This window comes from Morchella sextelata (assembly GCF_020137385.1).
Source record: "Morchella sextelata strain SCLS chromosome Unknown scls_12, whole genome shotgun sequence".
Lineage (NCBI taxonomy): Eukaryota > Fungi > Ascomycota > Pezizomycetes > Pezizales > Morchellaceae > Morchella > Morchella sextelata.
The window spans coordinates 1786695-1801583 of NW_025408627.1; the positions used below are offsets into that span (position 1 = coordinate 1786695).

The window sequence follows — 14889 nt, forward strand, 5'->3', positions numbered from 1 at the left end:
AGACAAATACCATGACTTTCTCCCTTGTCAACAAGAACGGCATCATTCCAGCTCTTAGTTACGGAGTGCTCCAAGATTTCAGGGCATTCGCCTTGTATTCGAAGCACAACATCTTATACCTAGGGTCTATAATCGATAGTCTTTCAATGAACAAAGTGTATCACAACACCCATGTGGCCAAGTTTCATTCCCTTGCGACACACAAAAAGCTTGTTCCTCATGGAAGAGTGTGGGTGATAGATACTACAGAGAATAGAATTCTCGAAATTGCGGAGTGTTTGTATGTAAACCAGAGGTTTGGGTAGGTACGCTTCATTTTTGTTATAGTTCAGGACCACATGTTATTTAACTGTTACACCAGCATGGATGCTTTGGAGATTTTGTTGGATTAAAAATGTACATGCATTCTTACGTCCAGCTCTTTCTCTTGATGTAATTGTTTCCTTATATAATTGTTTCCTGGTTTTTCTCTTGGAAGACATGAATATATTCATCAAGGTACTTTGTCTCCTACTCAGAGGCTTTGCTTATTCTCCTTCTCTGGAATGCCAATCTCTACCACTCTCGGGAGATGAGTCAGTGGTCGCATCGCGCACACAAATAATGGCCGGTAATCTGGTGCTTGTTCATATGCTTAAAGTCAAAGGCCCCTGCAGTGTCGAATTCACAAACGATGCATGTTCCGGACGCATTTCCATCCATTAATTGTGCCTACTACAAAAAGAGGTTTCGAGTCCCTTCTCAATCCCTTCATTATCCTTTTTCTATTTCTTTTACATTCCAATTTTGTCAAATAGATCGACCGATAATTAATTAAGATTACCACCGCCGGCATAAATGATAGTGTAGTAGCTACAGGAGTAAGTACATGTAGTTACTCTACGGCCATGAGCTATATATGTATGTTCAATGCCAGACATACATCGTCACTCCTCACAACCATAATGGATGATTTTCCGGGCCAGAGAAGTAATTTAGAAGAGATTCAGGAGCTAGATTTTCAATCTGGATGAGAACGCCTTCCCGTAGAAACCTGCGGTTTTTAGTTGTTGCAACCAACCCTCAGCTGGAGCTTACGTGTTTTTTGGTGTTTAGAAACCTGAACGGACCACTCCACTCCCCCTTTCTCTCTGTTCAAGTCTTTAGATTTTGAAAATCAGAAAAGTTGCTTTCTAACCTTTATTGCTCGAAATACCACCCCAACCGCCTCTAAACGCCTACGGGAAGTCATCCAATATATATTATCCAATCTATTTCCACCTCACGCGCCTCCACAATGTCTTTATGATCCGTTTACCCATCCCTTAAACTAGGGACAATGATTATCACGGGGACTGTAGGCGATAAACTGTGATGCCAAGGAATACAACCTAGGCAGTAACGTAGACGTGGACGTAGACGTAAAGGTATACTTTGGCTATGGACTATGGGGTGGCTCTGCCTGGTATAATAAACCGGTTGGAGCCCTATGACGTAGTGCGGACAAAGAATAATATTCGTGGGATAAATACAGAGGTTGCGTAAGGAAAGAAGAGAAGAAGGAAAACAAACAAAAATACAAGACAACGCCCCCTTATATATCCATCCATAATCCAACAATGACTAATACCTTCGCGTAACAGAAACCAAAAGAACATAATAGAAATCCCCATTACAAATCCTAATTCCACTGCACAATACCTCCTTCCCTCGTTCCAGTTTATCACCTAGCCAGAAATACCTAATTGCCGTTACAGACCACGCCCCCCTCTAAGGCCTACCTCCTGGTAGGCTTAAGCTTCCCTGGATAACGCTCATGGAATCGTTTGACAATATCAGGTGAATGCTCAAGGTCCGATAGTGGTTGCCAGGAGGCTTCATCATATCCTCTATATCGTACCAAATACTCAAACCTTCCTCTTTGTTTCCTCGAATCCAAAATATTTTCGACTTCCCATTCTTCTTCTCCTTCGATCTCAACCGGAGGTGGTGGTAACTGTTGTTGTCCCGGTAAAGGATCATTCGCATCAGGTGACAGTAGTGAAACATGAAATACTGGGTGAATTTTCATTGACCGGGGAAGTTCCAACTCGTAAGCGTAGGGATTAACAATGCGCTTAACACTATAAGGTCCAATACGTTTCCAGTCGAATTTCTTGGAAGGTCGTTTGGTTAGAATATGACGAGTCGATAGGAAAACTTTATCTCCTAAATGGTACCGAGGAGCTGGAGTTCGATTTCTGTTGGCTGATTCTTCTTGTATCCTTTGCGCTCGAAACATTTCTTCTCTTAGGAAATCTACTACATCCTTCATTTCTCTTGCAATACGGTTCGCTTGATCCTCAGCCGTTGTTCGACCATGTTCCAAAGGGCCAAAAGTCATTCTTGGATTTCTTCCCGAATTGGCATAGAACGGGGAGACCTTTGTTGTTTCGGAAGCATGGTTGTTTGTCGCAAATTCGGCCATTGGTAGCATTCGAGCCCAATCATCTTGTTGGTAGGAAACATAACTTCGGAGGTACTGTTCCATTACGGCATTGATTCTTTCCGTTTGTCCATCTGTTTGGGGGTGAAATGCAGTAGAGAATTTTGGTGATATTTCCAACCGATTACAAAGCGACTTCCAGAATTCTGCAACGAACTGTGTTCCTCGATCAGATACAATAGTATCTGGTAGTCCATGCAGCTTCCAAACATAATCGATATATAGCTTCGCTACTTCCTTTGAATCTGCCTCTTTGGTCGTTGGTATTAGATGCCGCATTTTGGTTAGTCTGTCCACCACGACCAAAATCGCATTATACCCATCACTCTCAGGAAGATCAGTCACAAAATCCATCGAGACGTCTGTCCAGGGTCCATCGGGAATTGGCATGGGGCGAAGTACTCCATAAGGTGCATTGTGTGATGCCTTACTACGGGTGCACATATTGCAATTCCTAATATACTGATCGACGAACTTCCGCATCTGTGGCCAATAATATTCTCGGCTTAGAAGCTCCAGAGTCTTCGCTCTACCCGGATGTCCTGCAGATGGTTTATCATGGTATTCTTTTAAAAGCCTTAGTCGAAGGTCATCGTCATCCGGTACATATAGCATGCCTCGATAAAGCAGCCGACCGTTGTTATCTTCCGTACATTCGGCAAGCGAGATTTTGTTTGAGTGGCGTATGCCATTCCGAAGCATATTGAGGACCTTATTTGGAAAACTATCTACTTGATAAGCTTTCGAAAATAACTCCTCTACAGTGGACGTTCCTTCGGCGGATTCATTTGACAAAGAACCCGCGAACAAACTTAGCTTAGTATCCAAATTTTTTCGCTTCAGAATCACTTGACTCTGATGCGTCAATCGTTCATCCCCCTCTTTAGGTAGGTCACCTGACCTCCTAGTCAATGCATCTGGTTTTGTTCCTTGCTTTCCTGGCCGAAATTGTATAACGAAATCGAAGCGTGAAAGAAATTCAGACCAACGGGCTTGTCGACGATTTAACAATTTTGTTGTCATAAAATATTCAAGATTCCGATGGTCGCTAAGAACTTCAATTGAAAATTGAGCTCCCTCCAGGTGATGTCGCCATTCTTCGAAACATCGTATAATTGCTAAAAGTTCTTTATCATAGATTTCGTAGTTACATTCTGCAGGAGAATGTTTCTTGGAAAAGAAAGCGACTGGATGTAGGATTCCTTCGTTATCTCGTTGAGATAGGATTCCTGCTGAAACATAGTCGGATGCATCGGTTTCTATCACAATTTTTCGATCCGGGTTGAAATGAGCTAGTATCGGTGCTGTTGTAAACATCTTTTTTAAAGTTTGAAATGCTTCCTCCCTTTCATCCGTCCATTCAAATTTAACGTTTTTCTTTGTCAAAGCTGTAAGCGGAGCAACAATTTTCGAATATCCTAGAATAAATCGTCGATAGAAATTTGCAAATCCCAGAAATACTTGAACATCACGGAGGTTTGTCGGTGTGGTCCATTCTAAAACATCAACGACTTTCTTTGGGTCCATTCTATTCCCATTCGGAGTAAGAATTAGACCAAGGTATTTTGTTTCTTGAACCATAAATTCACATTTTTCAGGTTTAAGGTGAACATGATTCTCATCAAGTACCTTTAGAACCTTTTGAATATGTTCTTTATGTTCTGATAGGGTTTCGGAATAGATAAGGATATCGTCTAAGTATGCTGTTACGAATTGATCGAGGTGGGGACGTAGAATATCGTTAATCCAATGTTGAAATGTGGCAGGAGCATTAGCTAATCCAAACGGCATTACCGTATATTCGAAATGTCCATATCGAGTGCGGAATGCTGTTTTCCATTCATCCCCCTCCGCTATCCTGATTTGATTATATCCCCAACGTAAATCCAACTTTGTATAGTATTTTGCTCTTGACAACTTAGCTAGGGTTTCCTTTAACAATGGTAACGGGTATCGATTTTTTATTGTGATCGCATTTAGACCTCGATAGTCAACACAAAGTCGAAGAGTTCCATCGTTTTTCTTTACGAACAATATAGGTGCTCCCGCCGGTGATTCACTGGCTCGAATAAATCCTTTAGGTAAATTTTCGTCAAGGTATTCCCGTAGTGCTTTCAACTCAATTTGAGACAATCCATATATAGGTCCATATGGTGGTTTTTTACCTTCTTCCAGTATTATCTCGATGTCATGGGACGGTCGATGTGGTGGAAGAATTGAAGCATCGTATTCTTTAAACATATGGAGACGATGGTGAAATTCTTTCGGTACTAATTGTTCAATGTTGATCGTAGATTTTTCAGTTGCTGAAACGATGACCGTATGGTATTCCGGTAAAGGAATCGAGATGCCATGAACAATAACTGCAGTTCCATTGAGTGAACAGCATCGACAACAGCTTTGAGAATCAAAAACAAGTAGATTTTCTTTTGGTCGAATCGTAACATCATGTCGTCGCATCCAGGGTATCCCCATCACAATCGGATAATGTCCTAACTTCGTTACAAAACATGGCGCAATTTCCCGATGACCATGAATGTCTAGTGAGACATCGACAATATGGGTAATTTTTCCTGATTTAATAGGCCTTCCATCTATAACGTCTACATGGCGGGGTATTTTGAGAAGGGTCATTGTAAGGTTGTTGTGGCGTGCAAAAGATTCATCAATAAAAGCATATCCTGATGCTCCGGTATCAATAAGGGCGTAGGTAGGTATAAAAGAATTTTTATTCTGTGAAATCGAACAAGTTACTACAAGTTGATTTCCATCCATTTCCTCCTCTGATACCGAAAAACCAGAAATACACATCCTAGAAAAATCCTTAAACGGTCCCTGGGCTAAGCCACTTAGTGCAGGGACAAATCTTTTGCCGACTCGTTATCGCTTCCATCATTCTCTTCCACTGTCAACGCTGCTCCTCTCATCACAGGCCTTCTTGGTTGATTTCCAGTTGCCCTCGCTTGGGGGCAATCCCTAACCATATGTCCAACACCTCCGCAATAAAAACATCGGCCCTCAACTAAGCGGGCATTTCTTTCGGTAGGGGAGGGGCGACGACGCCCTCCAGATAGATCCATTGGTACATCACCTCCCGGGCGGGATGAGGGATGACTTTCAGTAACAGGTACATTGGCGACTGGGGCGGCAGCGCGGGGAGCAGAAACAGGACTTGCTGGTGAAGGACGAGGGGCCGGAGTAGTAGTAGTCCAAGGTTTTTTACTTCCTCGCTTAGCTTCGGCCGCTCGGCGACGATTATCCAACCGTTGCAGAAGTGTCGCACAAGCATTTACCGTTGCAGGAGTCTCATGGTGTATCATCGATTCGTCCAGTTCCCCATTAATTCCTTCCATCAAAGCCTCAATCCGAGAGACTTCATCCATACCCGATTCAGCAGCATACCGTTGAAACTCAGCGAAATAATCGGCGAACGTTCGATTTCGTTGACGGATGTTCCTAAGATTCCTCCTAGCCGTACGCATCCGATCGGGATCTCCGAAAGCAGTATCCAAAACCTCATAAAATCGTAGCATAGAGGGTAAAGCAATACCTTCTTCGCCAACATATTGTAAAAACTGATTGGCGGCAATGCCTTCCAATCTGCTGAATGCATAGGATAGTTTAGACTGTAGTGTAGGATAGCGATCGGCATTTCCCAATAGCTTAATCTTCATTTGTTGCTTAAACAGGTGTAACCTTTCTCGATCACGATCCCCCTTGAATACCTCAGGGTCTGGAAGCTTCTCCGACCGATAGGTAGTATCTGTAACGGGTGGTACTGGGGGTGCAGGTGGAACATTGTCTTCGTTGGGTGCTTGCACAGGGGCGACAGCCTCAACAGGAGCCTGTTGAGCTCGGGCAGCAACAAGATCTTGCTCAAACCTTCTCCTCGCCCTCTCGGCCTCCGCTTCTACCTCTTGTAAATCCGTTGCGTATTGAGCAAGACCATGTTGGCATTGTTGGAGAAGTGCATAGGCTTCAGTTCCAACAATATCATCGACCTGTGGATGCGCTTGAAAAAGGGCTTGGAGACTATCGCTGAGTTGTTGATAATCAATAGATGCATGTTCCGACATTGTAAACTATGGTGTTGTATTGGTTGGCGATAGAGCACGCAACCTACGTATCACGGGGACTGTAGGCGATAAACTGTGATGCCAAGGAATACAACCTAGGCAGTAACGTAGACGTGGACGTAGACGTAAAGGTATACTTTGGCTATGGACTATGGGGTGGCTCTGCCTGGTATAATAAACCGGTTGGAGCCCTATGACGTAGTGCGGACAAAGAATAATATTCGTGGGATAAATACAGAGGTTGCGTAAGGAAAGAAGAGAAGAAGGAAAACAAACAAAAATACAAGACAACGCCCCCTTATATATCCATCCATAATCCAACAATGACTAATACCTTCGCGTAACAGAAACCAAAAGAACATAATAGAAATCCCCATTACAAATCCTAATTCCACTGCACAATACCTCCTTCCCTCGTTCCAGTTTATCACCTAGCCAGAAATACCTAATTGCCGTTACAATGATGAAATTAATGGGATGGAAATGAATCATCTTTCCCTAACTACAACTTTACCGACAACTAGCTTTCCTGATACGTTTGTTGATTCATTTCCCTACACGAAGACGTCGGCAGGAACAAAAGGACATTGACTGGGTATTGATCCCTACACATTACCAACGCAAAAGAAAAGCACATTTCCCTGAGACATTTCCCGACCTCGATCGTAAAGCATTTGATCATATGTATTGACCGTAGATCTCCTGGGCCCATATTCCGTGCAAAGGTTCTTTTTAGATTCAATCTAAGCTATACATGGTAAAGTTTCAATATATACGGTACGGTGGCCGAGGTCTCTAAAGGTGGGTCGTGTTTGTGGTGGAGGGTTGACGCCGGCCAAGTCATAATACATTATTTCACCTACTGGATTCTTTTTTTTTTATTATTGTTTAATTCATCAATTGCATACAGCCTTGCGGCTATGGTAACATCTGAAATACCAAAACTAGAATGAAAATGAAAATAAAATAAAACAAAAAAAAACAGCAAAGTAGAATCTTGGTAAAATCTCACCGGTAAAAGTCAAGGTCGAGGGTCCGCCTCAGGTAGGTTGAAGTGTCAATAGTGAAGTTTCGGGGTCGAGCTATCTCTAGCAAAACTGTCGACTCTGCAGCTTTGTATGTTGTGAATAGTGGAGTTGTGCTTCTGGGTCGCCCCATGGTTACGAAAGCGGTTCATATATAGGGAGGTTTTACCGAGTGATAATCGATGATGGGCGGTGAGTTGGTACGAGTGATATTTCATAATCACATAGGTGCAGGGAAAGTTGATTGGTTATGGTAGGGGTACTGATGCTAGTATCGTGCGGTATTAGTTGGGATCGCGATAACATTGGTAGAGCCTTATGTACAGTTTCCAGACCAGAAAGGCGGACAGCGGGGCCAGAGAGCATCGACACCTTCAATCAAACTCTCCCGTCAACGGCCAAATAAAAACCTTTGCAAATTATTTTACTCCATCCCCTACAGAAAACACATTAACTTGTCTCATAACACTCTTAGACTCGTCACTCTTGGTACATAAATGAAGGGACAAACGTATGCCCACTCAATAGCCATACCGATAGTAGTATACACTGTGGTTTTATAATTTAGTCGCGCAAACAGCGGATACAGGATAGTGACGGGCACGAGACATGACTGAATTGATGGTAGCCTCGTTCAGATTGGGATTGTGATGGCCAGATACTGCCACTCTTGGGGGGATGTCTGATCTTGCTTGTGGTCTGGTGGTCTCACGGAGTCCTGAGAATTTGTACGGAAAAGGTCAGTACACGAGCTCATAATAATAAGTCGTCAGGGTTAGGGTTATCTGAAACTAATTCTGACTTTTCTTTTAACTTGATCAATTAGCTGAGCTTTCAAGCTATTTTAATGAAAGCTCCGAGGTAAAACTCAGTTTGTGTCTTGTGAGAGCTCTTTAGACTAAGTGGAAGTCTTTCCGGTCTTGTCTCGCCGCTGCCTTTGCAATTATTGCTTCATCTCGAGATTAAGTCTCGAGATTTGATCTCAACACGAAGTCTCGAGTTGCCTCACCTTGTCCCTATCACTAGTAGAGAAGTCTCCACGTTCTTCTAGTTCTAGTTAACCTCACGTTTAGCAATTTTTCTTTCCCGAATTTAAATACTAATTAAAGGTTTTGCAACTATGCATATCCAAAAGTCTTACAGCATCAAGATCAACAGTCCTGATACGGACGTTGAGAAAGACCGAATAGGAAATTAGGCACAATCAGCACATAAACGCATTAATATTGTAGCTTTCATCTTCATTTTTTCCAAACCTTCGCCCTCGAAATATTCATAAATTGTCTATATACGACACAAACACGTCCAAATATATCGCTCTACCAATGAGCGAAATTGGATCAATTGCTCACCGTATCCCCATCCCCACCTATCAATTTCCTCCTTCCACCTTACGAGTTCCTCATCCAAAGTTTTCGAGTCTCTGACTACGCCTCATATATCGCCTCCCCCCCTCCCAACCATTACCTGCGATGAATCGAATGGCAGTTATATCGCCGCATCAGCATATGAATCTAAGCTCCTTTCCCTCTAGTAGAATGTACAATACTCTCCGGATCGTTTTCGTGATTCTGCCTTATTTCCCGGAGTCTCACATAGACCGATGTTCCCTTATCCGCCTCGTCAGATGGCTTCCGTTCCATAGGGACCTGCGCATCAGCTTGCGTATTACCGGTGGCTGGAGGTTCTGAGATATCGTTCAAGAATGTTGAAGCTAGGCTTTTGTCAATCTTCTTCATCAGTTTCACAAACTGGATGATGACAGTTCTTCATCCAAACTATCCCGCTAATCCCCTTATGTAGTGATGCCATACTGGAAGGAATATGAATAATATCGAAGTAATGATGACAAGAGCTGAGAAAGCGCCCGCAATAATCGGATACCATTGCCATGGTGGGTTATCGCTAAAGGCGTTTACATTTATCACAAAGAGTCCCTATCGCTTGTCAGAAAAGCCTATGAAACCACTATTGTATTGACACTCACCGCGATAAACATCAACGGTAGAAAGATGAACTACGAATAACATCAGCAAACCTGCAGCCTTCGCCAGATGCCCAAGGCGCTCAGGGTGCCCAGGGTGCTCGGTAGGTAAACTACCTCTCTATAGATACGGCAAGCACTCCTGTTGAGTTCTGGTGTACAATTGTCTGCCCCATCGCACGCTAGTCCGCCCCAGTGCACACTAGTATGCCCAACATGCCCCGACACCTAATACTAGCGTCGAGCACAACCTGGACATCAGTCAGGTCCCCAGAGAATGCCAGTTGCTCACTTGTGTATCCTGACTGCTCCTGGAGCACTCCTGACTCCGCCAGTAGGCCCTCAGATAGAATAATTGCCCTGACCCCTCCTGACTTTGCCGGATCAGGTCCTTTGAAACCTGGGTCACACCCGATGTACCGATTCCTACATTTCGGTGCCTCATTCTCTCCAGGAATACACCTTGCCACCATACTGGCCTCTTGTATTCACAATTCCCCCATAAGATGACCAAAACATCACTCGCACGACGATCTCTACTGCCTCTAGAGCACTCGCGACTGCACTTTTAGAATTGATGTATTCAACACCGTGATTCTCCGCCTAATACTAAAACAATACGCTATTCAACACCCTAACTAACCTAATACAATATACGGAAAAGAACAAATCCCTCACTATTTTCCTCAGAACTCGCGATTGTTCTACAAATCCTGCCCCACCCCCCCTCTCTTATTCTCCCATTACAGGTAATTTCATCTCCTTTTCTTCCTCCTCCCCCTCCTCTTCAGTATCAATGCCGCGACGTTGGGCATTAATCACTTCGTCCTGGGTGTTGTCGGAACCAACATGACCTCCTGGAGTACTCGTTAGTGTACTCTGAGAATCTCGGGATACATCGAGATCCGCAGCCAGCGCTTCATCGTAGTCGCTAAACCCTCCTCCGGTATCACCTCAATAGTTACCCCCTTTTAATCTCGTTTATGTTAGGGTTAGTATTTAGAATACCACTCGTATTACTGGCAGCTAGAAGTATCATACCTTTTCTCAAAGTGCATCTTTGATTACCTTCAAGGTTGGCTCCTAGTTCTGTTTACTTCTTCCCTTCCAAGTGTTGATCATCCTGTTGAACGTTTCCACTCGAGTTTGAATGTCAGCTCGGCAATCCTGTATTGCCCTGGGAGCATCCGCCATTGCCTCCAAAGCACTCGCCTTATCAATGAGGGCATCAGATCATTCTGCGACTTAAAATTATCAGGCTTCAAATAACTCCCTGTTAACTATACCAGAATGCCATGCCAGATCACCATCGGTATCAGGCCAATAAGGGTAGGGATATCCGTTCTAGAAATTCGGGATCTGTAACCCCTCGCATTCTTACCCCATCGAAGTATTTAAAATACAATGTATCGATAATTTCCGGAGCCAAGAAGCATAGTCAGTAGGTCTAGAATCTGACAGGTACCCTTTCACCTTGTGCATCAATTGGGAACGGACATGGGAGTGCAAACTCCTGACCTATTGTTCTCAATTATAGTTCCAGAGCACTCTTAATCCCTTTGGGGCCACTCACCTATTTAATAACGACCTCATCAAGGGCTACTCTACACCCTACTCAGCGACTTGCAGTTACCCACATACTCACTACCAGTACCGAAGTCTTGCTGCAGGTGGAAAGAGCTAATATAGAAGAGTATTCTCCCCGATTAACACGCTATACTGCTTCTCAATTCTCTGAACCTGCACTGACAGCACATTTGAACTGCTGAAATTAGGGACCACAGACGTCTGAGTCAATTGGCTCGTAGGAATGTCGCCAGTGTTCTCAAAAACATCGTGAGTATCCTCCGGAATACTAATGTTTGGGGAAATGCCAATGCTAAGCGGTAATTCTGTAGCTTTTAAACTTGTAATATTGTAAACCGGATTCCGCTCGCTGAGTGACTGATGATGCCACTAAGACGAGGCAGAATCCTCCCTATTTATACATATTGGAACCTATGCCAAGGCCCGCTTTCTAATACTAAAGAGATAACGATAATAGAATAAGATAATCAACCCGAAGATAACCCCAGTAGAAAAGCGCCCCCGCATAGTTCCGTTCCTCCATTCCAATTCTGACACGTAACCATAAACCCCGCAATTGCCGGTAACCGAGCTGTATCATGCTATTGTCCTAGAGCTACTTCCCTAAGTAGAATGGCCTGCAGCCATAAGCCCCGCTTCTATTCCGTTCCGGGTGAGACACCCAATAGTAAGCGTGCCCTCACAACAGCCTAATACTAGTGTGGTTGCACCCGGTGCCCCCACAATCCCTCGGTACCTTTCTATGCTTATTCCCTCGTTACCCGACCATACTCGCATCACAACCCATCACTCGTATTATCCTTGTTCCTTAACTTGGGAGCAGTGTTCGTGTTTTCCTGTAACACTACTCCCCCTTCCTAGACGTCGCCCTCGACCGTTAAAACCTCTCTATGATAAAAACCCTGTGGGAAAAGTCATAGAGTAGGAAAGGTATCGAGCTAGTCTTCCCTAGTCCGTTGTCGTTTCGGAGGCCGACTCGAGGCGATGACTGGCCCTTGACTCCGTGTATAGGGCCGAGTATTCTTGGTTGGTTTGAAGTTCTCATCTGAGAGTGCCTCTTGAGGGTCGGGTGTTGCGAGTCGTTTTCGTGTGTTTTGTTGCCTGCCCGGGTTGGGATCCTCTCGATAAGGTCTTAGCAACATCTCGTGGAATACGTCATGAACCTTCCATTCTACCGGAAGATTCAATCTATAAGCCCTATTTTCCACAGCCGCGGCAACCTCGAAAGGGCCTGTAAACTTATCCGACCATTTATTGTAACCGCCGAGGTTCCGAGTATCCAGCAAAACCTTTTGACCGATCGTGAACCGCTGAACTGCTGGCCCTGGCCTTGACGCCATCCTGTCAAAGGTCTTCTGCAGCGTATCTCTCGCTGACTCATGGGCTAGGAGAAGGTCTTCCAGGTAGGTGCTTCCCTTGGCATCCAGCTGTCCGATTTTCGCATCCGTTGGCCAATCTGTTTGTGGGTGGAAACCATAGTTACAGTAGAACGGCGATTGTCCTGTCGACGAGTGTTTCGCATTATTATATTCATACTCGCAAATCGGTAGTAGGTCCTTCCATTTCTTTCCTGTTCCGGCGGTGTAGGCCCGGATGTAGGATTCGAGGTGCTGGTTGGTCTTTTCTGTTTGTCCATCCGTCTGTGGGTGGAACGAGGTCGAGAGTCTTCTACGAATCCCTAGTCGTTCTGTGACCGCAGCCCAGAATGCCGATACGAACTGTGTTCCCCTATCAGAGACAATGCTCCTAGGAAGTCCGTGAAAGCGCCAAATGTCCTTGACAAAGGCGTTAGCGGTCTGTTCCGCGTTGATTCCCGTCATTGGAATGAAGTGAGCCATTTTCGTAAAACGGTCCACAACTACCAATACGTTACGGAACCCTGATTTCTCCTTTGGCATTTCTACTACGAAATCCATTGAGATATCAGTCCAAGGTGTGGTGGCTAACTCTAGGGGTTGAGGGAGTGACAAGTGTCTCCGACGTTGCTTGGCTCTCTGGCATACATCCCAAGTCTTGACGAAGTTGGCTACATCCGTGGACATTCCTGGCCACCAGTAGTTCCTATCGATCAACTCGAGGGTTTTATCCCTTCCTAGATGCCCCGCTACGGGTCTGTCATGATGATCCTCAATGACTTGTCTGACCGCATATCCCGGCACTACCCAAAGACCATCGTGGGTGGCCTCATTCGATCCCGGGGTCCATTCAGTGGCAAGCTCCGTTATTACGGCATCAGCTTCCTCCGTCCCGAAGACTTCAAGGTTTGCATCAGGGAGAGGTTCATCCCGGAACACTCTCCGAACCCATTGTCTGTCCTGTTCATACCAGTCTTATAGTGGCTGAGGCAGCTCAGTACCTGGTATGTCGTACCACTGATCCAACGGAGTCCATCCTTCTTCGGGGTTGCCAATGATTTCAGGGCCAGTTTCTACGCTGGTCCGTGATTTCCTGGCAAATTGTTCTGCGCTGAGCAACTGTTTTACGGGTTGTTCACGCATTACTCCCCCTTCCATAGCGAACTCTGGGCGCCTTGTGAGTGCATCTGGCTTGCCGTTCTTTTCGCCTGGGCGGTAATGGATCCTGAAGCGAAAAGGTGCTATCTTTTCGGCCCATCTGGCTTGTCTTCTCGACAACTTCTTGGTCGTTGTGAAATACTGTAGGTTCTGATGATCCGAATGTATCTGGATAGGAATATCCGTTCCTTCCAGCCAATGTCTCCAAGTCAAGAGAGCAGAAACTATAGCGAGCATCTCCTTGTCATAGATCTCGTAGTTTACCTCTGCCTCGTTGAACTTGCGAGAGTGGTAAGCTACCGGGTGTAGAATACCGTCCTCGAACACCTGAGAGAGTACCGCGGCCTCAGCCCAGTCACTCGTGTCAGTTTCTATGATCGCTTCACGGTGTTCGTCATAGTGTCGTAGTATTAAAGCAGACGTAAACCTCTCCTTGAGTTCGTCGAAAGCGCTTTGTTGTTCACTGCTCCATCGCCATACGGAACCTTTCTTCAAGAGCTCGGTCATTGGTCGGCAAACTTCGGAGTACCTGTGGATGAACCGTCGTAGGAAGTTGGCGAATCCGAGGAAACATTGTAGTTCCTTGACCTTGGTGGGTGGTAACCATTCCGTGATTGCCTTCATCTTTTTAGGCGAGACCTGGTTCCCTTTCCCTGATAGTACAAATCCCAGGAATTCTACCTCCTGTTTGTACCATTCCGTTTTCTCGAGGTTCCCGTATAGATGGTTTTGTTGCAGTCGCTCCAATATCTTCCTCACAGGAGTCGTATGCTCTTCCTTAGTCTTTGAATATATTAGAATATCATCCAAGTAGACTACTGCGCCTTGATCTAGAAGATCCTTGAATATGGTATTGACCATGACCTGGAACGACGCCGGTGCATTGGTTAAGCCAAAAGGCATTACCCTATATTCGAAGTGGCCGTACTTCGTTCTGAAAGCTGTTTTCCATTCCTCGCCAGCAGCAATCCTAATCAAGTTATAGCCATTTTTCAGGTCTATCTTGGTGAAGAACTCTGCTCCTTTCGTCGAATCGGCCAACTCTGTCATGAGGGGAAGGGGGTAGCGATTCTTGACTGTGATAGCATTTAAGACACGAAAATCTACGCATAACCTCAGTTTTCCATTGGCTTTCTTCACGAACAGGATCGGTGCTGCTGCCGGACTGGTGGAGGGGGCTATTTTGCCAGAGGCTAGCATTTCGTCTAAGGACTCCCGGAGTGCCTTTTGTTCCACTGGG

General features: G+C 44.9%; 3 protein-coding genes across 3 annotated transcripts; all 3 read right to left on the reverse strand.

The window, feature by feature from the left end:
- Window positions 1–1756: 1756 nt before the first annotated feature.
- H6S33_002364 (uncharacterized protein) lies at window positions 1757–5239 on the reverse strand (the record flags this gene model as incomplete). Its single annotated transcript, XM_044833744.1, has 1 exon — window positions 1757–5239. The coding sequence occupies one exon, from the start codon at window positions 5237–5239 to the stop codon at window positions 1757–1759; it is 3483 nt and encodes a 1160-aa protein (XP_044693507.1).
- Window positions 5240–5313: 74 nt separating this feature from the next.
- Window positions 5314–6540, reverse strand: H6S33_002365 (uncharacterized protein; the record flags this gene model as incomplete). The annotated part of the gene is made up of 1 exon (XM_044833745.1): window positions 5314–6540. One exon carries the CDS (start codon window positions 6538–6540, stop codon window positions 5314–5316), a length of 1227 nt encoding a protein of 408 aa, XP_044693508.1.
- Window positions 6541–9079: 2539 nt separating this feature from the next.
- H6S33_002366 (uncharacterized protein) lies at window positions 9080–9564 on the reverse strand (the record flags this gene model as incomplete). The annotated part of the gene is made up of 3 exons (XM_044833746.1): window positions 9080–9316; window positions 9380–9502; window positions 9553–9564. 3 exons carry the CDS (start codon window positions 9562–9564, stop codon window positions 9080–9082), a joined length of 372 nt encoding a protein of 123 aa, XP_044693509.1.
- Window positions 9565–14889: the final 5325 nt, after the last annotated feature.